The sequence below is a fragment of the Anser anser genome, assembly GCF_964211835.1.
Source record: "Anser anser genome assembly, chromosome: 10".
NCBI classification, from domain to species: domain Eukaryota; kingdom Metazoa; phylum Chordata; class Aves; order Anseriformes; family Anatidae; genus Anser; species Anser anser.
Genome location: NC_139730.1, coordinates 1737900 through 1765000, shown reverse-complemented (window position 1 = coordinate 1765000; position 27101 = coordinate 1737900). Strand labels below are relative to the sequence as shown.

General features: G+C 41.2%; 1 protein-coding gene across 7 annotated transcripts in view; it reads left to right on the top strand.

The window, feature by feature from the left end:
* MAP2K5 (mitogen-activated protein kinase kinase 5) overlaps nt 1-27101 on the top strand; it is a 129535-nt gene that overhangs the window by 96252 nt on the left and 6182 nt on the right. For all 7 annotated transcript variants that reach the window (XM_083851239.1, XM_083851244.1, XM_083851243.1 and 4 more), the window contains 2 exons: nt 10285-10346; nt 12975-13020. In XM_083851239.1, coding sequence (XP_083707365.1) covers nt 10285-10346; nt 12975-13020 — 108 coding nt within the window. The remainder of the gene's footprint in view (nt 1-10284; nt 10347-12974; nt 13021-27101) is intronic.

Genomic DNA, 27101 nt, shown 5'->3' with positions numbered 1-27101 from the left:
TAAAACTCACAGGAGGCAGGATCAGAGCCCCTCTCCTGCAGCCGCGCTGTGCAGCCCATCCCCAGGGGAGCCCCAGAATCCCCCACCTCGCCTAATGACGGTCGTGACAGCGAGGGGTGATGGTCTGTAGCTTGCTGCTTCCTCCAAGCAGATAGTGCACAGCAGTGGTCCTGTAACGGGGTGTTTCCTAGAACTTGTTTCTCAAGCCCCTTAATAAATATTTTTATGTGACAGAACATGTTTGGGACTTTTGGCTCCTGAAATTTGTGGTTAAATAGCTCATACTGAATATCTCTTTGCACAACTATTTTATCTCTTCACATAGCTTGGAACAGAGCATACGAATCCAAGAAGGAATCATATCCCCAGTGCCCCAGGCTGGCTCCAGGCTCACCCAGATAGATGGGGAGACAGCACCAATGGCTAAGACCGGTGGGGAAGGCTTTCAGCAGGCAAGGTGGTTATCAGAGGCCTTTGAATAGACCCGAAGTACTTGATAGAAACATTTTTTTTTTATGTTCCATTATTGGAGGCCTAAATTGAGCAAATAACCAGGTATGTTGATCTTAATTTATAAAAATTTGGCAGCAACAAGACTTAAGCATCTGCCTTCATTAATTCGGTGTTACATTATATGTGTGATGAACTTCATTTTCATAGATCTGATTAAAAAATTATACAAGTAGATTAGAAAAAAGTAATGATATCTTCTCGTGTTTTGGTCAGTTTGAACAGCAATTTTAAGAATATATTTTTGGGAGATGGAAATTTATTCTGCTCTGTTTTTAACATAAGAAATGATCCAAAAAATCCAACTTCTCTTGAAGTTCAATATACAGAAACTAAAACAGGTTGTCTTTAAAAATGATGAAACAGAAGTAACATTAAGGCCTTGATTCTTGATAAAAGTTGCTTATTTTATTGGCAGTTGATGTGTTGTTTTTTTAGAACTGGCCCACATTCTACCAAAATGTAGAGGTAATCCAAAAGTTAATGTTCTGCTCATTCATAATCATCTTTAATTCGTAGGATTTGTCGATGACTGAACTAGTCAAGAGGTTGCTTGTGTGTTACCTACCTATCCTGGACTTACCATGCTCTGTAAGGTGGCACACGATGGAACAAAAACCATCCATGGGAGTTTTTAGACGTTCTGCAGTAGTGAGATTTTTTAAGCCGGCCTTTTTTTTATTCTTTAAACTCTCAGTGAAATATGTGAGACGTAGCAGGTGACTTTTGCAGTTTAAAAAGTCTGCCTGTTCATTTCCTAGGACTTAAATTTACTTTGCAGAAATTCTGCAGAATGAGCAAGTGATTTGAGAAGCATTGTAAACTCTGCCTGACAAATTTTTGTTAAATTATGTTATCGGGCTTTTAATGACATTGTTTCTGGGATGTTTTTTTTAATGCCAAAATTAGCGAGAATCATTGTGTGAATGGGATGCATGCCTGCCAGGACCTTTATTTTTTAACATGTGGTAACTTACAGTGAAATCTGATCCAGCTACAAATAAGACACGCTCATTTAAGCAACAGTCCTAATCATAGCAGCATCTCCCACCATGAGAAGACTCCTGCTTCTGGTCCAAAGATGAGGACAGACTAGTTGTTAATGTGGTTCATCCTGCAATACAGCCAGCAATAAAGGCAGTCTGCTGTTATTTGAGATCTGAGAGTAATTTAATATTCTAGCACTCAACTTAGTTTGTCTCCAACTCACCGAAATGGTATATGGAAAGCACTGAGCAGTGCAGATGAATCCCTATTGGGAAGGACATGCATCGCTTGCTGTGCACAGGGTCTTTCCAGAAACACTCCAACATGAAGGAGAATGGAGTCCTGCTGGAAGCAGGAGCCACTGCCTGGCTTGGAAGATGTCCTAGATGTGCCCCTATGTTTCAGGATCACGCAGCCAAAGAATTTGCAATGCAGTCTACTCAGCAACAGGACCATGCTCCAAAAGCTCTAGGTGCATAAAAAAAAAAGTTTGTGTCATCTGAGTCTATTCCAGGCAATAAATTAGAAATATAAACAGCAGAACCCCAGAAAAAATGCCATTAATATTGCAGGCCCAGAAGAGATGCATCAGAGAAATGCAGGCCGCCCAATTTCGCTTAGTGGGTTGACTCTGAAACCTGAAGATTGCAATTAAAATTAGCGTGCTCTTTAGCCTTTCTTGCTGCTCACAGTCTCAGAATGCCTCCCGTGATTTTTTAATTGACAAAACACCTTAACTGCTCCCTGCCCAGCCTCCAGAACTCCAGCAACCTCCCAGGCACCAGCATGGTCTGGTTTTGTGCTCACTTTGCTGATGTTTGCAGGAGTCACTCGGTAAATCAAATTCCACTTCCAAGCAGAGATTGAGAACCTTAGCTTTGATTATAATTATGCATTTTCCTTTTAATTCGTTAGAAGATTCTAAGTTTAAAAGGTAAATGAGGATGCTGTAAATGTCCAGTTCAGTAAGCAGTGGGTTACTGGGCTCTGCAACCCTGCAGCAGAAGGCAGGTTTAAGTTTTCAGGAAAAACAGGGCTATGATCATAGCGTATTTTTGTAGTCAGTTGAAAAGTAGCATTGTTTTCGAGCTTCTCCTGACCTGTAGTTATTCATTTCACTGTTATCTTGGTGTCAGAATGTATTATGTCGGAAATTACTGTTTAGTTGCTTCCTCAGTTGCGTTCCAGATGCAGTATTTCTAAAACCTTCTAAAAATGTCATTTTTCCTGATTGCCAGTCAGATCAGCAGTTAGTAAAACACGTAGGTGATTGCAGGCTTGCAGATGAAGATCCCAAAAGGCCAAACCCGACAGCTCTCAGTTTTTCAGCACGTCAGCTTCCCAGCCTTTCCGTCCTGTGGTTTCTGGCTTGGCAGGTAGCTGCTCTGTAGCTGGAGATGGCTGGATAAACAAAACTTGCCCTGTGGAATGCATCCAGTATGCTGCCCTCCTGATTTAAGCAACTACTTCAAATTTTCCTTAAGCTCTCCAGGGCTATTTTGTTTGACCTTTATTTAGTTAGAGTATCCCTACTAGGAAACCAATTATTGCCAGCCCCTTGGGTGGTTGCTGTAAACTGGGTTTCTCTGTACTGGAGCAGTTGTGGTCACAAGCTCTGTAGTTAAGCATCAGCTCTAGTTTGTAACCCTTTCTTCTTCATAATCTGAAACAAATTAATTTTGATTTCAAAGTTTCCATAGCTTGTCTCAGTGTAATAGTGTCTTAGGTGTTGGTTTTGGTTTGTTTGTTTGTTTGTTTGTTTTTTAATATGTTGAAGTAGAAAAAAAGAACCTTATTTTTGTCCATCAATTTTAGTTAACATACTGGGATTAGTGGACATCCAAATTAATTACATTAGAAGCTTTAGGAGGAAAGGCTTTCAGGAGCAAGTCCTATTTTTGCACATAGGAGACAGCATTGAAAAATATTCATATTTTGATGAGTCAGGCAGAAATTTAAAAGAAAAATTAATTAGTTGTACTCGTGAATCCTCACCGTGACAGCTTCATGAGTGAGTAGTGAGAAGCTTTCCATGAGTTTCTTGAACATTTCTGTTAAGCGCCCCCACAGAGATACTCGGTCTCACAAGACTGCAGTTTAATCTAGCTCAAGGACTTTACAAACTTCACAAATCAAAGACCTCTTTTTTTCTTTTTAAATTCATACTCGAGAAACATTTAGCAGCATCAGTTAATGCTAGCGTAGTGTTAATGTTGAGCTATAAAGCATTTCAATGTCAATAAATTTTCAAATTTTTTCATGGAAAAAATAACTTGGACTTAATACATGTATCCTGTATAGTTATTTCTATTCCCTTTTTTTCCTCCTGGTTAAATACATCCCTCTATTTATTGCTACAGCATAGCCTTAAAAATTCACAGTATGTTCAGCTTGATCAAATAACACAATGAAGACCATTGCCTCTTGAGTGCTGAATTTCTTAACCTTATGCATCAGTGCTACATTTTGCTATTTCTATAAATGAAGTAGAAAACTTGACAGGCTCTGAATGAAACAAGATTTTGTTTTTTCTTTGGGAATTTCTTCTTAGAGTCTCATGAATTGGTTCGAATGTATGGATATCTCTATTTAACCCTGAAAATTGCTGGAGTTTTGAAGATTTCCATACAAGAAAAGGTGGTGTTAGGGGATACCCACATGTGTGTGCATGTGTACGCATACCCACCGTAATTTGTCCTGTGGATAAGTTGTTTTGGGGTATGCTTTTATTGAGACAAAAACTGTGACCTTACTAGTGTATGAGATTCAGGGACTTATATAGGAACAAGGTAAAACCACAGGTAGGAATTGCTGAATAATTACCTTTAGACCAACCTGAGCAAGAACCTTCCCAAGAGGGCAAGCTCATTTAATGGTTCCTAAAACTCAATCTTGTGGATGTCAATGGTCATGCTTGATTATTTGCAGCAGTGTTTTATGAAAAAGCAATAAAAATGCATTGGGAGTGTACAGAGGAAAAAGGGAACAATAAATGGGTTTAGTTTTTCAATTGAGTCCCTTTGGTGCAAACAGGTAGAGGCTACGTTTCATGCTGCTGTGCCTTAGCTATTTGAAATGTGCGTATGTGTGTGTATCTACCCAAAACACTGCTGTGCTCTGCTAGCTTATGATCGACAAGAGACCAGCAATGAGAAGAAAAAATTCTTATGTTTGTTTTAGAGAGAAAGCAATTACAGTTACGGTTAAAGGATTAACCTGTTTTCCAGCTACCTGTACACTTATCTGCAAGGCCCTTTAGAGAGCCTCACTAACAAGTACAAAGCTTGGTGAGAGGTAGAAAATGTCATGTTGTACAGTCTAGATTATTCCTAATGTTAATTACACTCCTCGGCTTCTTTCCTTGCCTGTCCTGGGCTCTGAAAAACATCCCACAGCAGCCAGTGCTGCAGAAGTGACAAGCGAATAGCTCCAAGTACCTGCCGACGAATTTAACCACGAATGTCTGCGTGCCTCCCGTACAAATGTAGGTTACTCATATGGTGTATTTTCAAGAACTTGGGGTGCACGTAGTTCTGCCTGAGAGAACAGCTGGTTCTCACGTGATTTGAGGTGTTAGAGGTAGGCTGAGGGTTTTGGTGGATAAAACACTGGCCTTTCGACCTTGGTTCCAGTCCAGCTAGAGATCTGGAAATAAATGAGTTTACTGCTGACACTCCAATCCCAGCAGACAGAAGTTCACAACAAAATGCCCCCACATATAATTTGTCACATTTGGCATCTGCTACTAAGAAAAGAGCAAGAAGCGACCTGGCGCAGAGATGTAATCATCTTTCACCTTCCTGCTAGGGGTGGGAGTATAATGGGGACAATCCAGAAATTCTTTTAAGTCTGGGCCTCTGAGCCCCCTCCAGACATCCTTGCTTTCTGCAAACTTGTTACTTGTAAGAGTTCACCTGCCATTAGGCTGGTGCAGGGCTTTTGAAGTAGATGGCTAAAAGTCAGCAATGGAATTTTTTTTGTTAGGAATGCTGTAAAAGGAAGTTGACCTTGAAGGAGTAAATCTGAACATGTACAATATTGTAATTCGCTGGTCTCGTTGAAACAGCTCTGTAACTGCAGTGCGGTTATTACACATAATTGCAACTGGCAGCATTTCTGGTACAGCTAAAACTTAAGTTTGTCTGAAAAAAAATCACTATTTGGCCACAAAGTAAAAAACAAGTAAGTGTATTATGTGAAAGCTTTAGCAACAGGGAAGCAGGAGTGCATACAAATTCTTCAGTCCTAGAGATTTGTCTAGGCTGAAGTGATAAGCCAAAAATGCTTTGTAAAGCGCACACATGATTTATTAAATGCTGCCATTTCGGCGTCAATGGACAAGTTGCAGAATAGGAATATCTGCCCAGAGGAGATGATAATTTCAAAGACAGGGTGTGCTGGGGAAACCCAGAGGAGAGAGTAACTGAAGTTTGGTTTACTCGGTTCTGCTAACTTCCCTCTTGTGGCCATGGAGCCATAGGACCATGGCATTTCCTTCTGCACAAGCACGCACACTGAGGAGAGAGTATTGCAAAATCGCAGTAGCTCTGGAGCTGTGGGGAATGGGGAATTTTAACCCTTCATGGAGAGGGAGTTAGCAGATGAGGAGGCAAAACTACTTGTGAGCTGTATCTGTTGATTGAATTTGGGTTTACCCAGACAAACTTTCAAGTTGGACAGAAAGGAGAGGAAGGTGCCTCATCCATATTTATTCTTCTTTCCATCATTTGTGAGTTTGCTGTACATTGTTTTTCCCTGAGCCTCAGCAGAATCTCTGCTACTGCTCTGCTTGATGAGAGCAAAACAGATCAAAAGACATTTCGGGTAGCAGATTTGAGAAGCAGGTGAGAATAATGCTCAGACCTGTCATTTGAACTCTTATTGCACAGACGGGAAAGGATTGGTTGACTTCTGGACACATTACTAGGTTGTTCACTCTTTGTTCAGACCTGTGGGGGAAAAAAAAAAAAGACGCAGATAGTAATGCCATCAGTCCCTTCAAAAGAGAGGGCTTTTGAAGGGATTGTCACAGTGTTCATCTTCCCATGTCTTCATCTAAATAATGTGACTTCCCTTAACTCCATGGAAGTCAATAAGGTTTATACCAGAGCATTGGCACTCCATAAATTAAATATTAGGATCAGTGTTTGAAGTTTAAAGCCCTCCCTCCTCCTGCTAGCTCAGATTTTCTGCTGCTGTGCTTTTTTCTTTATGCCTGAGCACCTTGCTGACAAGTGCTAATAACAAAATGCCAAGAGAGGGTCCAGTCGGAGTTACCACACATTAAACATTCTGAACTTGTCCTTTTGCTCATAGATTGTGCATAATTAATAATTAAACGGTTTCAGTTGTAATGGGTTGACCTTCTTGAACTGTTCATTATTCACAAGGTAAAGGCATCACTCAAACTTTTTTTCCTATTGCCCTTCCCCGTTCGCACCGTATGTGCACGGTTTGGCTGGTTTTGAGGCTGATCACGGAGAAATCATAGAGGCTGATCCTGTCTTCTCCTGCAGCAGATCCCAGTTGCAGAAATGTTGCTCGGAGGCTTGGGACAATAGCCAGCCTTGGGAATAAGCAGCCAGGGGATGTAAGAGGCAATGAGTACGTTGCCCTTTGCAACCATTTGTGACTCTACTGCCATTTTTGCGGCATCCTCGATATATTGTTCTTCAAGATATTGGTTAAATATGTGGTCTTTAATGAAAATGAAATGTTCTCATTCCTTTGAGAGTTAGCCAGAGTCATAGTCTGGAGAATATCATGATAAAATATAGGCTGTACTTATTTTGTGTAGTTTGGGAAATTTTTGCTTTATACCTGATGCAACAACATCGTAATTGCTCAAGTTTCAGAGGCAGCAATAGGAACACTTCTCTCACTGGAATAGCTCAAAGTACAAAATACTCTCATCTTTCTACTACTCAAATGTTCTTGAACAGAACAATGGCAGAAACAGAAATATTTCAGTCACCAGTTTCCCTGGGTAGATATCGTAACTGAAGGGATGTTTTCTGTTTTGAGTTGTTTTAAAAAGGGAACTTTTCAGTATTTACCTTCGTAAGTAGTTGAGAGCCCATGCTTTCCTGGTTCACCTAAACCCAAAATCTGCAGCCTCCTCCCCTGACTTACCTAGTGCTGTAAAGTAAGAACTGGCTCATATTTACTGGAGTGGAATTATTTCTTTCCACTGATCTGTTTGCCCTCAAACGCACTTCCTAGCGAGTATTTTCTTGAGATCGATGTATCATCCCAAAAGACTTGCAATTCATCAAGTGAACGACCAACAAATGTGTGGGACGTGCAGTCTGAAATCCTTGGGAAGGCTGCATGAAAGCATCTTGTTTTCATACTGCTGAGATGTAGGTGGTGTTTATCTCCCTGCCTCCACAACCTCTTCCTGAGCTCCCGAAGGAAGGCCAGCGGAGGCCTGGCCACGGCCGCCAGGCCTGGGCAGAAGAGGCTACGCCCAGATCAGGTTAAAATGCTTGCGTTTTGACAGAAAGCTGTGCCAAAATGTAGCGTTTGGGGTTTACTTTCACCTGCCTGTGCCAGAGCACCTCATTTTCTGGCTGTGCTGCGGTTCGGGAGCCGCTGGGTGAAGGCACCCGTGCGGGTCTTCATGACCTGGTCCTTGCCACCGGCTTCGCTTGGCGTAGCCCAAGGCTGGTGGCTTCAGAGCAGTTCATCAGCCTCTCTTCGGCTCTCATAATGAAGCTTCGCTCTATTACGGGTCCGTCATCTCTCTGCGATTGCAGAAATTATCACCTACCAAATTGGTGCGAAGTGCCGCGTGCCCGTCCTGCTCCCCCAGCGCGCACCATCCGCGCTGGCAGCCCCGCCAGAGGGACGCTCGTGAGGAGCTCCTCGCTCCCATTGTGCTGAAACAGCGGGGGAACATGGCTGGGCAGGGCCACTTCCCCACGGAGAGGGCTCCGGTAGCTTTGCCGTACAGTTTTCAGTGATCTGTGATGTGTGCCCAGCATCTTTCGTACGTTCCTGCCCCATGGGGACCGCGGTGTTTGCCACCTCGGGTGGCAGCGCGGGGAAGACTTCTGCAGGACGAGAGAAAAGGATGGGGAGAGGCTAAACCTGCTGGGCTCCACGCAGTGGAAGCAAGCCTGACACTTGGCTCTGCGTTCTCTGTGTTAATATGAATAATTTTCATGCACGGTTCTTTGAAGTGGAGAAAGTTTAATTGCGCTGTTTATTTCCTTGTGTTCCTTCCGCTCTCCAGTGCAAACCTTCCTATATTGATGTCATTTATAAGTTTAGAAACAATAACCTCTCCCTCGCCCGGGCTAAGTTCAAAGAGAATTTGGGCATGTTATATCAAACAGTCCTTGTATTTAATAGAACTCTTTGAAAATTGTAAAGCAATTTTGGCTTCTCCTTTTACTCTTCACTTACTTTTGATTTAATTGTATTTTCCAGCAGTTTCCAATTGTTTGAATTGGAAACAAAGCCTTAATAAGAGTTCTAGTTAATTTTCTGTCTTGTAATTACCGATCTCATTTTTCTGATAATTGGCCACAGCAATTATATGTATATTTACTAATCACATAGGAGGCTCTGCAGTTGTGTCTATCTGCCACCATTGATAATGGCACACACATTGCAGAGGTGCTTTTATCATCTTCTTTTTTCCACTACATCAAAGCTATTTCCTCACATTCTCAATAATGAATACATGCATGCATTTGACACAGTTGTGTGCTAGAGAAATTGTTTGGCTCCCACCAAATGCTGCACGCTCTGAGTTTCTTGCCTGCAGCGCTGGAAGGTTGTATGTAATGATATATTGCTCATCCAAATGGCCAAAGCACTCCAAAGCACAGTGAGATTAAAATAAGTCATTCCTTTGTTAATTTAAATAGGTGCATGTATCATACTTTGCAGGGTACTTTGTGTAGGGATGTCAGGGAGGAAAAAAGCCGCCGAAAGGTATTTTTAATAGCAAATGAGAATAGATGAGAATGGAGTCATTTGCAGCTGCCTGTTTTATGTGGCTCTCTTGTTCCAACTGTAGGTCTAATGAGATGACACTGTTAAAGTACTCTGCAGTGTAATTTCATTACATCCTGAGCTGTTACACTATAAACACAGTGGAGCTCTCTGTCATTCTTGGAAAAACTCCTAAATTCGTAAAGCCCTTCTTTGCAAATGGTGATGTTGTTTGTTCCCCATTTCTATATTTTTTCCTTGTGCTCTTAATTTTTTTTTTCTTTCATAAACACTGAGTGGTTATTTTCACTAGACTGGTAAATCTTGCATATTTTCCCCCTAAAAATTATTTCGTCTTTTAAATCTAGAACAGACTGCGAATTAGGAGAGCCTCTAAAATGAATAAGTGTAAATAAACATGAGTGTAAATAAATAGCAAATGCAGTGAAAGAAACAAAGGTCAACACAAGAATAATTTCACAGCTCTTTGTTAATTACAAGACCATTTGTGTGTTACTTAAATAATCATTAATTTCTCATTTACACTTTCCCTACCTTCCTTTTTACCCTGTGGCTATCATTGTCCTTTTTTCACCTCCCCTCAGTGTCTTTCCACATGTTTTTACCCATTGTGTAATACTCATTAGTTGAAATTCAGTGTTTTATAACACATTCTCGGAAGAATTTGTACCTTTCTCCCTCAAATTCTCTGTGTGAAAAGGAGGCTTTGTTGATTCCTTTTTTTTTTTTTTTTGGCTGTTGTTGTCGCTGTTATATTATTCTCCTTCTAAAAAATTGTCTTCTCTGCTTCTGACTCTGCTTCTTGTTTCAATCCAATCCCAGGAATCGCCCGTCCTTCCAGTCGGGGAGTTCTCTGAGCCATTTGTACACTTCATCACTCAATGGTAAGCTCAGTTTGCAAACATGCCATGCCCTCAATGTAAATGATACATGCCATTAACTCTGCAGCTCTGCGAGACCTTATGGCTTTCCTTGCATCCTTTCTGAGAGAAGAGGGACTTGGGGGCCTTGGGCAGATGGGGCAGCAAAGCTAAGCAAACTGTTTAAATTATGTAAACGTTATTTACACAAAGGGTCGTAAAAGTACTTACAAGGGTTTTTCCTGTTTTAATAAACCTGCCCTGGATGTGGGTGCAGTCTTGTGCAATGAGACTCTTAAGAATTCATCTGAGGGTAAAGAGGCCACAAAAACCCAGGTGTATAATATCATTATTTAGGGCTTTTTAAAATATTACTTATAAAATTGCCACAATGTTTAGAAAGGCAAGTAGCCTTGATTAATTCATTGGCTTTTCAGTAAGTAATTTTTACTGGGAATCGTATTTTAAAACACACCATTGGGTATATTTTCTTTCCTTAAACTGAATAGTTCTTTGAAGACCATTTAAATTAAAGGAGAATAGGCAAGGAGGAATTTGTAGAATAAAGAATACACTTCTCTAGTGACAAGAGAATGGAAGTCTTATGGGTAAGCTATCCTAAAGAAACGGAATGAAGGGAATATCTTTTTAAACATTCATTCACTTTAATAATAATAATAATTAATAATTAATAATTAATAATTAATAATTAATAATTAATAATAATAATAATAGGCAGTCATTTATGTATGGCAGAAGAAACAAGCTTGAATTTTGTACAGATAAGATTTGTTTGACAGAGAAGTATCCCTTTTGTGAGCATGCACTTCCAGGATGCTCAGCTGTGCTAAATCAGATGGAGCCATCTCAGTGTGTGCCACTGAGAGCAGCAGCCGCGTGGACGAGAGGACTACTTCAGGGATGCTTTCTCAGTGAAAACAAGGCACTCGAAACCCTTGGCTCCACGCAGATCTGTAGGTCGGGCTTCACAGCGTTTTCCAATTCTCTGTACTGCGTGCGAGAGCCACTGCAGAAAAAGCCATCTAAAATATTTCTATTTTGAATACCTAACCTAGGAGAGAGTGCCTTCCAGGTCTGGCACAGTATGTAACAATCAATACAGAAACAAAAAGCAGTCTGATTATCAGTTAATTAAAGCAAATAAATAATTCAAGTTTGCATAACGTAGGCCTCCTTTTTCAATAGTTTCAGTTTACAAAGAGCACCTCCATTCGGGGGATTCTGCACCACAACTGATGTGCATGAAGCTGTATATTTTTAATCCCTTCAAAAAGTAATGACAGGCTGGTTTTTTTTGTTGTTTTTTTTTAAAAAAAAAATCTCATTGAGGCTGGGGGAGGGATAACCTGTGTTAAAATTTCCACAGATGTCAAACTGAAGCATAACTGATGGTGGCTAATAGCCTTGTTTTCCCTGGGGACGCAGCTACTTTGGACTGTCAGATTAGAACTGTTACCAACCTACTCGTCAGACAGCTTGCTTTACTTGCTCATGCCTGCATTATTTGAGGTGCGTGTAGTTATTTGTAGGGAAGGTAAATCGTGTAGTTATTTGTAGGGAAGGTAAATCGTATCATCAATGCAACCTAACTGCTTCACAGATTATCTAATATTTTAGATATAGTGTTATGTAGGCTGTACAGCACACAGCTCTTTTTAGAATGAGGCGTTACTGTTTAAAAAAGCAAACAAACGCAAAGAAATTCCGAACGCTATTTAAGCAATCAATTTCTAATAAGCATTAGAGATGTCAAGTGAGCAGCATATCAGATGTTATGACTTTATACCAGAGACGCCATAAACACTGGCTGTTTGGATGTAATCCAATTAGTCAGTAGGCAGCTCCTGATGGTCACCTCTGTGCCATGTTATTGTGTTCCTTCATGCAGCTAAGCACAGTCTTCAATAGCTAATTGCACCTGTTGCACAGAAAACTAGGACTATTTGGATGAGAAACATGATCTTATAAACAGCTTAATGCTGTGTAATGAACTATCACCCTGCAGTGTAATGGAAATGAATGTGAAAAAATTAAGGTAGAAACCCCAGGGTATTGTGTGTTTTCCTGAAGCTGTTTAGTGTTAGAGTTAAATTTCCCACCTGTTTGTATAATATGTTGTGTCAAGCTATGTAATAATCCCTAGCAAAATGAGAATCAACTTACTATACCTTCTGAGCTGGTTGGTTTTCAATGATCTTTATATTTACACATATTCATGGTTACAAGCAGTATAGACCTATAAATAAAAGGGAAACGGTTGTCTCTACGTCTCATTCAGAGGAAGGCATTAGTAGGTATGACGTCTTTCGAAAATGATGAGAGAAACCTAGACATTTGTAGGGAACTTCAAAGACACGCACATACAGAAAAGATGAAAATTGGCTAACAGTCAACAAAATATTAATAACAGAGAAACATTGACCGCGAGGGAGGGAGAGGAGAGGAGAAGTTGATTAACGTCTTGGCCACCGTTAGTAACCCTGTCTTCCATCGCTATGTGATGAAGTTAAGAAATACATTGAAATTCTAGACACAGTCTGTCTCTGTTAAGGGAGGATGTCTTCGCTATTTAAGCAAATGGAATAAATAAACACTTGTTTATATGTGAACATTTTGTTTTATGTCACATAGCATGAAAAAGCAACCAAAGGAAAGACCAGCTCCCGAAGATTTAATGGTAAGTAAAACTTCAGAGCCCTCCAGTGTGGTTTTCATATGAATGCTTTTTATTAACGTATAGGGAAGTGGAGTTTTTGCCATTTTTTGTGTTGAGTTTTTTTTCAGCATGTACAAATTTAAATCTGAACTGTTTCTGGCTTGTGCAGCAATTACACACTTAGAGAGAACACCCAAACAAAAGGTGGAATTCTGATTCCACTCAAGTTAGTGGATATTTTGCTGTTACATTCGTTGTGGCCAAAGCTTCACTTGTGATTTGGGGAGTTAATACAGAACTTTCACAGCCCGTATCAAGTTTCGATCAAAAAGATTTTGATGCTTAATACACATTTTTTTCAGTCTGTATGTCCAGGGATTACAGCTTAATGTAGGTCACTCCTTGTCATCGTTTGCTAGTCTTAACCTTTCATACTCTGAAGATTGAAAACATGGGATATGGTCAAAATATTGTATATTTAATGAAATGCAGAAGCTACTGTTTTCACTTATATTCATGTAAAATGAAATTAGTTTGGCTACAGAAGATTGAGTTAATATGTGGCTTTGGTCTTCCCATAGAAAGACTGTCAGTGTTGGAATCTGAGCTCAGAGACCACTTCTTTTTCTAGCAAGAGTCGTTTTTTCAGTAAGGCTATAATGGGGTACCTGCTCTTGAGCTGGTCCCTTGTGGCTGTGCATTTAGTGCAGAGTACTGTTTTTTAGCTACTAGAAAAATACAGAATCAAACAATTGCTTTAAGTATTTACAATAATTTATATTGGAGATAGGAGTTGTAGTTGAGAATCTTCTGATTTGCAACAAATCTTTGTTTTTTAAGTGTTTCATTACTTTTTGTATGTGCTATGTTTCCTGTCACTTGGAGATTTCTGTAAAATCATTGTAATTTATTTTCTGTGCATTGAATATGTAGGAATAATTTTAGCAGACTTCAACGACATACGGAACACGTTTGCGTCATTTCCTTTCTTGCTTACATGCTACGAACTACAAGTAAAATAAACAATTGTTTCTACTGCAGCGATTCTCTAGTTAAAGGCTAATCTCCGCAGATGCCCTGGGGCAGATATCTCACAATCCAGACTAGTCTCAGTGTAGACCCTGGTTAGTAAAGTATTTAACTGTGAATCTCATTTTAAGGATATTAACTTAAATAGATCCACATTTGAAGTTAGGCACCTGCTTAAATACCTTGGCAAAATGAGGCCTTGAAGTTTATCAGAGCCCCTCCACTTTGTGGTGGTGTGCGTCTCGTCTGAAAGGCTTACTCTGCCTTATTTTGTCTTTTTTATTAACTTTTGATGGTTGGAAAATTCTTGCAGTTAGTCACATCTGAGAAAACTTGGAACAGGTTCTAGAGATGTAGACACATTTACCTTGTGCACTATTATGCTATGGCTGGATAGCTTAGCTATTAAAACAACGGAATAGGGTTTCATAAAACCTGTATCTGTTTGTAAATGCATGTTTCAGTGATGCAATAGGCCTGCCACTTATAAATAAAACATCTGCAGATCGCACATACCCCCATAAGTATATATGTATGTTTGTAAGCAATAACACCACTCCAGGGTGTAGAGTCATAAAAATGAGGCCAAAGGGTGAGTGCCTGCAGTACCAGGGAAGTGCACAGATTTATCTTTACAACTACATGCCCTGGAGTGTGCTAGTCCCCTTTTAAGGAGTTATTTTGTAAAATAATTTTAAAATTATAGCAGCCCAGGAAAAAGAAACAAAAAAAAATTCCTACTTTTTAAACAAAACCTTTTGTTTAACACATTTTTTCCCTCATGCTACTTTCTATTCAATTATAAATGAACTTGCAAGAGCAAATACTAAAGCATGAAGTAGACTGCTGCTGAAATAGAGAAGTGACCCAGTCCTTGCCTGCGATGTGGCTGACCCCCATAAGCTGGCCTAAATTCCCTCTCCCAGCCGGATGGGCTCAGAGCACCCTGCGCTTTCCTGCAGCAGGCTCACTGCTAGCTCAGTAGTTGCTCTCCGGTCGGGTCCTTTGCATTCTTGCACTGACCCAGCCTTGTCAAGGAGCACTTTATTTCTGATATTAATATGCATGTCTACATTTGCATATGTATGTAATAAATACACATACATAGGCATATCAGAACATGCATATACATATGTGTACGTGTATTTCCCTGCTTAGCTGGAAAACGGGGCCAACACTGTTAAACATCCTCTGAATTCTGGAATTTGTGACCGCAGTAGCCTTTCTAATTCCCCGTCTTCTGTTTCTGAAGCCCCTGTTGTAATTCTGATGGCTGTCTCTGTGTTAACTAGCAGTAGCAGGTAGAGGGTTGCAGATACTATCAGTGAAATCCTGGACCTCTCAAGGTCAGCTTGCCGTTGATTTCACTGAGAGCAGGATTTCACGTTGTTCGCTGTTTGTTTTGATTTAAAGGAAATGTACTAGCAAGGACGAAAGGTGTAACATGTAATCATCGTTAGCTTCAGACAAAACAGCAGAGTGCAAGTTTTCTCCCCTATGGACATTAACCGTACTGGAAGTCACTATTTTGTAACCAATTTAGTATAATTAAAGACTGGAAGCAAAATGAAGGGAGCAGAACATCAATCTTTTTCTGCTCTCCTGATAATCAGTGAATTGTTAAATGCATTTTAAGAGCCAACTAACAATACCTGGAGTGCCAGATTGGCAACTCCAGTGAAGTCACAGGGTTACATCAGGGATGGATTTACCCCGTCTATCATGCTAAGAAGCCCTTTTTTTTTTCCTTTTTTTTTTCTTTTTATAAAAGTCACTGCACACATTTTGTTAGAAAATAGGGCCAAAGCCAAGGCTGTATGAAATTCCTGTATAATATCAGGCTTTCTAGTACCATAGGTATTCTTGTGGAAGCGAACACCAGATTTCCATTACAGCTGACAAAAATTAACTTCCTCTGTTTACACCCAGTCTTCCTTACACCTGTCCACAAAAAAAAAAGATATATTTATAACACCAGTTTCTCTGTGTAGACATAATCAGCAATTTAGTTGATTCAAAGTATTTCCAATTAGCAGACTTTTTCCACGGAAGTGTTTAAAAAAAAAAAAAAATGTAATTTCACCAGGCAATGGGAAAATTGTCCATTCTGTGGAAGGAATGATCTTTATAATTCACCAGTGGTTATTCTGAACATTGTTCTTACTGCGTCTGCTCTTTTGTTTCCAATTTGTTCCTTCTTAAGACAAGAAGAGCACAGAGTCAATTAAATTGAACCTGCTCCTGTTTCAGCACCACGGAAATCTGCACATCTTAGTGTATTCCTCTGTCTCTCTTCTCTCCCCTTCCAACAAGAAAAGGAAGATCTCAGCAATTCTTCTCTGTAAAGATAATTTTTTCCGTGAACTTCCTGCTCTCATTTAAACCACGGAGCCATCTGGCATTGCAAGCCGGGCTGCCGGGGAAGCACGGACAGGCACGAGTGGGGTGCGTGCAGTTAGCGGGCGCGACGTGGCAGCACGGGGAAGGTTCGAGCTCCTGCTTGTGCCGAGTGTATGGGTAGGCATCCGCACGCTGGTTTGGCTCAGGAAGCTGTAGATCTGACTGTATTTACGGTATTTTTCAGAAGCTTTCCATTCTAAGCTCTATTTAATGGAATCTATGCATAGTAAGTAATCAGGTCAGAGAGAAGCAACATCCCCTGTTTGAGATCAATCGCTGGCTAATACTTTATCTAGGCCACTTTATTATCTCATGCTGATTCCATTCCCATTCTCCTCCTCCTTTGTACATGCACTTCAGCTGTGGTAAAAGTACGTATCGCATACATATTAAAAACATATACCCATTCTATCTGTATGTAAATGTGTGAGACACAGCTGGATATTGCAGGAGTTTGATTTACTAATAGTTATTATCTGTTCTAGCTGTTCAGAGGCAAAGAGAGTTTCAGAAAACAAGCTAGCGCAGAAATTGCCTTTATGATATCACTATCCCGCTTTGGTAATTGTTTAAAATCTCTTCTTTAGCTGGAAGCTTGGCCTTTTATTTTGCAGATTGTATGTGCTTTTCAAAAAACCAGCAGATTTGTTGAAGTCTCCGGTTGAGTTTTTTTGTTAGTACAGCACTGAACTCTGCTATGCTACATATTGCTGTATAAATGAGGGCGATTTACTTAAGGAAATTGTATTTGAAATACTAAAAGTCAAGCATGTAGCATTTATTTCTTTATGCTTTCCCATGGATGCCTAAAAGTACAGTCATTAAGATGCCATTTGGATTTCTTGAGGGACATACTGGGCAAATAGAGGCCATGTTTTTGGCCAAAGATCCAGTCAGCTTCCGCACTTGATTCCTTTTGTACAGATCTTCTCATTTTTGTTTAGGTCTCCAAATAGGAATTACAACTTCTAGCTTTTCTCCTTTTTTAACTTTAAATTACTGATGCTGCTTATGTTGGCATGCGATTAATTCAGAATTGTGTGATAAAATTGTACATCATCTGTGTCAAAACCACTGACTTGCTGAAAACGTTTTTTATTTTTTTTAATTATTATTATTATGTTGTTGTTGTTTGTTTGTTTGTTTAAATGCCTAATGCAATATTGAAGTTCCCTATTCCTATGCATTCAGCAATCCCTCTGTACACTTCAGGAATGGCATTTAGATCAGGCACCTTGGTCTTATTAGCTACAGTGGGCATTTTTTCTCATAGATCACTTGTTATATTTAAATATGTTTTCATAAACATTGCAGACTGTCAAAAATGGATTCTGGTTCTGTGTTCCCCTACCTGCAACAAATACAGGGAATCAGAAATGAGACGCATTTAAGTAGCACTATTTTAAGTAGTCATTTCCTAGAGAGTCTGACCAGTAGCAGTTCTTACCAGGTAGAGCTAAACTTGTTTGCAGCTTGTTGTGTTAAACCATGGTTTGCAGCCTGTGGGAAATACTTTTTCGCTTTAAGCAAACAAGTGGAGGATCAGTGTAATCCTACCTGAATTTCCATGTAAACCTTCAGAATAAAGCCAATAGCGTACTTCCACTCGTCTTTGTCAATAACAGTGTTTTCCCCCAACAGCTAATTTGGCTTTGCGTTATAGCAGTGGCATCACTGAGTAGCTGAGAGCACTGAACAGGCTGGGTTTTTTGATGACCTTACATTTTGACAAAAAGCAGAGGGCTGTCTGCACTTTGCTTTTCATAGATGCATCCAGTAAATCTTCTGAAGACAGCTTACAGATAAATGTTTTCTGTCTCTATCTGTCTAGATGTTTATGCATCATTGCTGGATCACATTGAGCCAAGAATTTTCACTCTTTGGCTACTTACAAGCATATTTTTTTTCCCGAGCCAGTGCAGGATCACCTATCAGAGATGATTTGTCCAGCATAAAATTGTCAGTGCTTGAACCTGTGATGGATAGCTTTGTTTGCAAACATTTAGGCTGTCCTCTGTCACAATGATCCCAGTTCATTCACCCCATGACAAGGAGAAATTCTGACAGACGCCAAAACACATACCAGATGTAAAGGAAAGGGCTTTTTCCTGACTTCCGAAGGAAAAATAAAGTACAAAGCCAGGTATTTCAGCTGCTGTAAACATGATAAATATTAATCTGTGTCCTCAATCGATCACAGACACACAGTGGACAAGGAGTCCTGGATGAAATCCTGGCTACGCTGTCAATGAAGAATTTAGATTGACTTCACTGTTGCTGGGATTTCACACTAGGATTTGGGGTGTTCCTGTTACTGTGTGTTTGTCGTCTTCCTTGGTCAGAGTAGTTGAAGATTTGGAGGAAAAAAGTATATTATTTCAGGAGGCTGCATTACTCAACACACTGCTGAAATAGGGGAAGGTGGGTTATGGATCTTCCCTTCTCTCTCTTTCCTTCGCTCTCTCTCTGCTATTCCTGTCCTTAGGGATATGATTTGCTCTTCTTTGTCACTTGAGAAATCAGCTATCGAAATGGAGAAATATATTCTATCAGTGTCACTAAATCCAGCAATTACAGAAGACTAAGATTGTGACAAGGTTAACTTGTTAACATTAGAGTTTTAAGGTGTTATATTCATTCACTGTCTTCTGCAGTCCCATTGCTCATACCACTGCTGCTTTTTTACGGAAAATGTGAAAATCTGACTCTGTCTTTCTAACATGCCCTAAAGCTGCACAATATAGTGGCACTTTTCAGTGAAATGTGAAAAGAAGTAACTTGAGCTGGCACAAAGAAGTATTGAAAATCTAAGGAAACTGGGCAAAAACAAATTGGCAACAGCTTAGAGTGATGCAGCTTAGATGATAGTTAATATTTTTGGTGACTGGAGTCTCTTGGGCTTTGCAGTTTAATTTGAGCAAATGTTTCATTTGGCACTTCTAGTTGTTCTGTAGTTCTCCAGACACTTAGGCAAATATTTACATCTCACTCATTTTGGTAGCAGAATTAGAAGTCTTTGAATTATGATACACTGAGAAGTTGTGCATTTATGATATTAGTATTTCTATGTCAATTGTCTTTCCTACGTATTTCTTTTTTAAAAATGAAAGAAAATGTTAATGGTTCCAAAATAAGAGGCATATCTGTAACTCCTAGAATACTATCTTTCCTTTTTGTTCCAAATTCATCACAGAATTTGCTGTAATGGGCGGCTCTGGAAATCTATGTACAGTATTTATTTGGGTAATGAAACTGGAATTTTAAATTGATTCAGACCTGCTGGATAGATTGAAATTGCTGAAATCGGTATAGTACCAGCAACAGTGGGCCTGCGTTCTGATTAGCACCTCAAGATTCTCCTGCAGTATTAAGTAAGAGTAGTAATTGCCTATGAATGAGCAGAGTATAAAGCAGGAGATACAGATATGGCTTCCTATGACCTGTGTGCATTATGCCTCAAATCCCTAAATCAGATTTGTGCCAGTTGATTCTTACATCCACAGAAATTCAGCTGGAGGATCAGGGCCTAAAGTAGTAAAAAATCAATTAATACGACTTTCTAATTTGTGCAGTTGACAAAAACGCATATAAATAGGGAACATTTTTCTACTTAAGAGGGCTGCACTGAAAGATTTTTAATTGGATTTTCATTGTGATTGACAGCACTTGATTATGACAGTAACTTTATTTGGCTGGACTGTTATAGCCCTCTTGTTCGGATTTTTTCCATCAAAGCTCTTTTTTATCCGCTGAATTCCCAGCGGAGCAGCAGTGGCTGTGAAAGAGCCTTTTAGCACCTTTGTTGCAGCCATCCCTGGTGATGATTGGACCCAGCTGGTAGCAGATAAGAAAATGTCCCTCTCACAAAGAGGTTGCATCTCCCGTCCCCATGGCTTCAATAATTTTAAGAGCCCCAGAAACCTGTTGAGGATTAGAAGTAGCTTTAGATGTGAAATGAGTGTTAAGTATTAGTAATCGGGAGATTAGGGCCCCGGGGACAATGGGAGATAAACAACTGCAATTAAGGCAAATCTGCCAGAGTAAACAAAATTTAGCAGAAACAGATGCCCTAACCATTTTGGGGGATTGATTGGAGGGCACCGAGGAATCGATTTTTGTCTTGTTTACACTTTCAAACCCCTGTGATAAACTGGGAGGCTAAATATTTCATACAGCCTGATTTTAGTTAATTTTTTTCCAGCTCCTCACAGTAGGTCTGCTCTCTTCTAACAGTGACCAGGCCTGAGTTTATTCAGCGTTCACAGGGAGCAGCTAATTGTCTATGAAGGGCCCCTGTGTTTAAATGGGCTTGACAGGAATTTAAATTTTGTTTCAATCAACCTCTGCGCTCACAGCCTGCTCCAGTTTCTAATTTTTAAATTAAACATGATTTTTTGAAGCCGCGGCCTCTCCTCTGGAAGCGGCTGCCCGCGCTCCCGCCGAAGGCAGCTGCCGCAGAGCGGGAGCGCGCGGGTTTATTAAGGCCGTAACGGCAAAGCGCGACGAGCCGCGGCCCTGGAAAAGTTCATTGTCCCATAAACACGCATCTGCCCGTTCCAGTTTAATGGGGGATGCTGGGGTGGATGCTCAGCTGGTGTAGGCCCTGCCAGAGCCTGCCTCTGCCATGGGGAGCCCAGCCCTGCCGGCCTCAGAGCCGAGCTTGGCTCCCAGTGGGGTCTGGGGGAAGTGGTCGAGGTGGCCCTGGTCGTTTGCGCGCTGACCTTGTGAGGGATTCAAAGGATTTTTTTTTTTTTTTTGCCAAGCCAACTAGTGGTTATTTATTGTATGGCCTTCTCTGTATTTTTAGTAGGGTTCCATACATTTATTTACACATAGTTTTATACCTGTTCGTCAGCTCCTGACACAGTATGATTTGACTGTATGTTTGTGCTTCGTCATTTAATATTTATTCTATTTAGTCCTTTTACTGAAACCTGGCAAACATAGGTGTGTTATTTTGCGCTAGATGGTGTTTAGGCATGTAATGGGATGTGATCTTGTGGAGTACTTTTAAAAACAACTTGTTCGTGTGCAGAAACTTCCCTATCCCAGTGAAGTGTGGGATGGTTCTTTATTAGTTTTTGTTTCCAGTCAAATCATCTTCTGTTTTGTTGTCATTGTTTTGGTTGTTGTCAGCGTGTATGTGTACGCACACACGTGTATTCACACAGCATTTTCTACTCCAAGGTTGGAGGATACTGTTCAAATTTATTTCAACTCAGTCAGTAGAAAAGTTTCTCGAAACTTGGAGAAAACATATTTTTTTCTCCCTTCTTTCCCTGTCTGGGAAATTTGTTTGAAGGAAATACTACATCAGTTTTTAGTGTTTGACTCTGTCTGCTTGGTGTCAACAAGACTGTCGCAGTAAGCCAAGAGCTAAAGTACAATGCTGAGGATGCATCTGAATTAACATTAGAGTTTAGGTCAGGTGTGCATTTTGGTTTGAATCTACAGATCTTTCAGAGCTACTGCGCTTTCATTCTCATCACAGATGGGTCTTGAAGCTCATGAATTGAATCAATTTCAAATGAAACCAAAGCAGAAGATGTGCTCCGGGCACACACCTCATGTGCTCCAGCTACTAATAGGCGCTGCATCCATAGACCAGACCAGAGCTGGTCAAAAGTAAAACCTCTTCCATCCCTGAAACACTGCACCAACCATTTCACTCTGCAGATCTGCTTCTGTTGTCGACAGCTTGCTAATGTTGACATACTCTATCAGCCTTGGGCCACTCTCTCTATTCCTCTTCTACAGCTCTTCTTAACCTCAGCAACACTTGCAAAAGCACGTTCCAATTACATTTCGGTTGCCTTAGTTTTTTTTAAGAGTCATCATGAAAAATACCTTTGCTGGGAGTTAGCTCATTTTGTTAGCTAAGCACCAAGAAGCATGCCAAGCACAGTTATTGGTTTAACGGCAAATATCAAAAGCAAAACTGCTGTGGAAAGAATGATCTGCAGATGGGTGAATAGATTTGCCTGTGCCACAGCCAAAACCAAAACTCCATTGCACATTTAAGACGAGTATGCACAACAGAAAGAGCGTAGCAAAAATCAGACTCACTCGTGCGCACCCTGGGGTTCTGCAGTATGGGGGAATTGAATTACAAAGTCAAGTCCGTACTACAGAAGTCAGAGGAGCTGTACTTGTTCCTGCTAACCTGATCTGAAAGCAAATCACCTCTTGACTCCAAGTCTGGTGATGAGTTGCTGTCCTGAGTGGCCAGCCCAGACACACTGGTCAGGGCTGCTTTTAGGGCCACCAGCACGTTATTCGGCTATGGCCAACATCCAGAGCTTCAGAAGAAGGTTAAAAAAGGGGTTTTAATCATAATGGAAGATGTATCTTACTGTTTAAAAGTGGAAATTTGGGTGTGATTTGTGCACAGCTTGTCTTCAGGTTAAGGTTTTCAGGTTCAAGTTAGGCTGTTGTTCCTCTGGGTCCATCCATTGTGCTTGGAAACTGTTATTATGTAAAGACAAGTTCTGCAAATCGCAGAAGAATTTTGGTGCATCAATAAAACTACTAAACCTGCTGAAAATCACTTGCCATTAACTTTATTGTATAAAAACTAAAAGTGCACTGGAAAAAGTTCATCTACATTCAGAGAAGTAACATGGAAAAAAGTGAAAGGAGTCTTCATCAGAGGAAAAAAAACTATATATATAGGAAATAGAGCTCCAAGACTTCAGCATTTCATAGTGTTACTCACTTATCATTGTTTAATACATTTTGTATCATCTCTTCACTATCTTAAATATTATCAGAGGGATAAAATCATTAGTGTGCTAATCTAGATAGCCGCAGTTCTAGCACTGACCTAGGCTAATCTGCCTTTGCAATTTCAAGAACTATGTTTGACTCCTCTGAAAGTAACCTTAAATTGTAGTCTTGTAAGAATTCCAGAGCTGTATCCTTCACTCCTTCTCCTAATGAGGTTATGACCAAATGCTCATTATAATTGCTTTAGACTCCTTTTAATTTTCAAGCTTATTAATCATAAGAAGAGTTATTTAAAATTGCATAAATTAATCTTAGATTAAAAGCCCATCAAAGCCTCGAAACAATTAAGAATAAGTAGGATTTCCCTGGGGCAGCAAGTTTTATTTTAATAGTGTAGTCAGGTGGATATCAGAACATTGAAGTATGGTAGTGATTAATGTATGCAAAATTTAAATGAGAGTTTTTAAATGGCAAATCTAAATCACATATTGACCTAACTGTAGGCTTTAACTGCATTGTCTGTCATATATTTAAACTGTTTAGTAATCAACATTTTAATTACAGTGTATGTTAGGGAGGCCATGCAACAAACAAAACTCACCACTTTCCGACGCTCCGCGTGGAACTGTTTAGCAGGTGAGGGCTGTGCTATTAACTGCTCAGAATAAGGAATGAGGAAAGAGAGCACAACCTTCAAGGAGACTAATGATACTTGATTTTGCTTATAGATGTGCTCTTGTCCCTGCTTCATCTACACCCAGGAAAAGCCACTGATCAGTGCATTTTCTGACCTACTTCGATACCCCCACCATACCCTAGACAAATGGGTCCTTTCTCCAAGCTGGCAGAAGCTACAGGTGATGTCCCCATGGGGTGGGAAATTCTGGGAAAACATTATCTTCTGGATGCTTTCATCTTCTGATTCCTGAAGTCTCTCTGCCATCCACAGATTTGTAGGTCTATTTGAAGACCTCTGTCTTTGGCCCCTGCTATGGGACATTTTGCTGTAGCAGCCAGTTGAGGATGGGCTTGTGGGCGTGCTGAGTTCTTCGCCAAGTGCAGTGAGAGGCAGCGCTTGCCCAGAGTAGTCAATGTGCTGAGGGTGGCAACTTGGGGAGAGATCTTGGCCAGTAAACACTTGGTACCAAATCAAACACAGCCATGCAAGTACATATGCAAAGCTGATACTTTATGGCTAAACTTGCTGTCATCTGGCATATGGGGACCCGTCACTGCAGGTATTGCGTGAGAGACAAGGAGGTGACATTTCTGGGTAGCTGTGTCTATTAAAGCAGGGGCTGACCTTGCTGGAGCTTTAGGTAACTGGGGGCTTGCTTTCTAGACACTCATGCTAAGCCTCTCGGTCACTGATGTTTCAAGCACTTCAGCACCCACCCTTTTCTCTAAAGGGTTGCCTGCCATGGGCAAAACACATCCTAAAATTGCAAAAGTGAAGCAAGGGATGCAACAGCCAGATCATACTTAAGTAGTGTCTGGCAGGGTCTTCCCACTCGTGTATGTATCCGGTGTCTCCACGGATCAATGTGAGCATGTGAAGCCTTCAGATTTTTTACCCCACTTGAGCCTTAGAAGAGAGCGATGGAAGGAAGGCAGCTGCGTGGCGCAGCCCCTGAGAAGGACTCTGACACCTTCTGTGCCTGTGAATTAATGTTTTGGGAGTCAGCAGTAGAGTATTGGCCTGAGGATTCCTCGCTGCTATTCCTGGCTGTGGGAGCAGAAATCGGCCTTGTGGATAGCTAGCACAGATAATTAGAACAGCGTTTAGTTTGGCTTGTCCTTGGAGGCAGAAGCTCTAGATGTAAAATCCTCCACTACTGGAGGCAGTAGTAATGAAATCCTGCGTGTGCGGAGGGGGACGCAGGGTCAGTTTGGGGTAGTTTGGGTTACTTGAGCACTTCTTTGTCTCTCCAGGCATCCGGGGAGGTAAAACAGCTCCAGAGCTGAGGTTCGTATTTGTCATTTTGGAGGTCTGACTTGTATTCCCACTAAAGATGGGAATGGGCAAGAATTTCCTCTTGAATATGTGCCCTCATTTAATTATAAGAGCTGTAAATAGCATAAAAACGTCAGTAGCAATCGGAGAACTAGCTGGGATGATAACTGTGGTGCACTAGTTTACAGCCAAGTTCTTGTCTTCCAGAATTGCAGGGCTTGCACTCCTTCAGACAGCTAGGGAAGAGTTGCCAAGCAGACTTTTTACAATCTGATCAAGCCTGCCTTCAAACAGAGGGCACCTCCAGTGGAATAAGACATGAGACATCCCAGCTGATTCAGGAGCAAAAGTGGTGTGGGGTGGAAACGGGTCGCAGGTGTCCTGCGGGCAGCGATGGGGCTGTGCAGGGCTGGGGCAGAGGAAGTTCTCCCTAGGTCTTAACTCCACCTGCCAGGGAAGCCTTACCCGTGTCATCAGGGATGAGGGAAGGGCAATGATTTTTTCATTTTTTTCCTAAAAGATGCCCCAGCGCTCAGAGCTGCCATGTTTTTGCAGGAAAAGCTCTGTGTTGAAGCATCTGATGCACCACGGAGATACTCGGTGCTGCAGAGCAGTGACATGCCGGTTCTAATATTGCCTAATAAACTGCTGCATTGTCTTTTCCCTCCCCCTTTAAAAAATGGCATCAGAATCGCGTGTTGAGCGGAGAGTGAGCTTCCCTTAAAGCAGCCTGTAGCCATCAGTAATATTTATTTTCTCTATTTGTTTTAAGCCTGTGAAGACTGTGGTTTCCTCCATACTGTCCTGATGGAGCCCTGACCAGAAAGCGTGCAATGCCCCTAGCCCTAATGTGCCATTAATGATAGGTTAATGTACAGTATAATGTTTTTTGGACTATGGGTTCATTACACTTCTGAGTGCAAGGTCCTTCTGCAGAGCGCCCAAGGTCCCATTGCATTATATCATGCAATAAAAATACCCTTTTCATATCACAGGCTAATAAACTGTATTTGAAATGCTGTCTAAGGGCACTGCCATCGTCTTGATAGTCTATGTCTGCAACAGTTGGGATCTTTTTATTATATTTTTTGTTACGCTGAATTCAAATTTTTAAATGAAATGCATAATTTGTCTGTGCCTCTCCGTAATAAATGGAGCACAGTGCTTTTACTACACAATCTGGGAGGATTCCTGTAAAAGAGAGCGTGAAAAGGCTCGCGCTGGTGCAACCAACAGCAACGCTGCCTATTTCCTAACATCCCTTGCGTAAGCGTCAAGTCTTTTATTGTCGTTTCTAATTTGCCAGGTGTTGTGGTTACGTTGGGGTGGCAGACAGTTGTTGCCATGAGGCTTTGGGCCCTGAAGAGGTGTCCCTCCTTCCTCCTCCGTACCCCTCAGGTTCACAGTAAGGTCTGTCTTTGCAGCTCGCTTCTGGCTGTAGGGAGGACCGCTTGCAGGACGCCAAGAGGCAGCCCCAAGCGCTGGCCCTGGCCACGCAGGATTGAAAGTCAGGGCATGGCTCTTTTTGGCCGGGAGGAGGAAGGAGGGAGGGTGGGCATTACCCCAGGAACCCGCTGCTGCTTTACGCCACCACCGAAGTCAGAGGCGCCGAGGTGGTGCCGTGGGGGCACCTGGCTGTGATCCTGGCAGTGGTATGGGCAGGACAGGCACAGCGCTGCTCATCCCTGTGCAATCTGCTGCTCTGGCCAGAGCCATCCCTAAGCTCGAGGGGCCACGGGATGGCATTCCCAGGTGTCCTCCCCTTAACCTTCGTGTCCTCCTGCGGGGATGCAGCTCTCCGTGCAGGTTTGAAGGCTCACGTGCCCCTGAGTAATGAAGTGAGCCAGCCCTGATCCCAGCACGTTCTCCAGGATAGCCAGGAGCAAGTTGTGCTGCCCCAATTAACCTCTCACCGCCCAGCAAAAAAAATTAAGGAGGTGATGCTGGGGTTGGATCTGACCGTATTATCAAAATAAGAGCAGTGTCCCTGGGC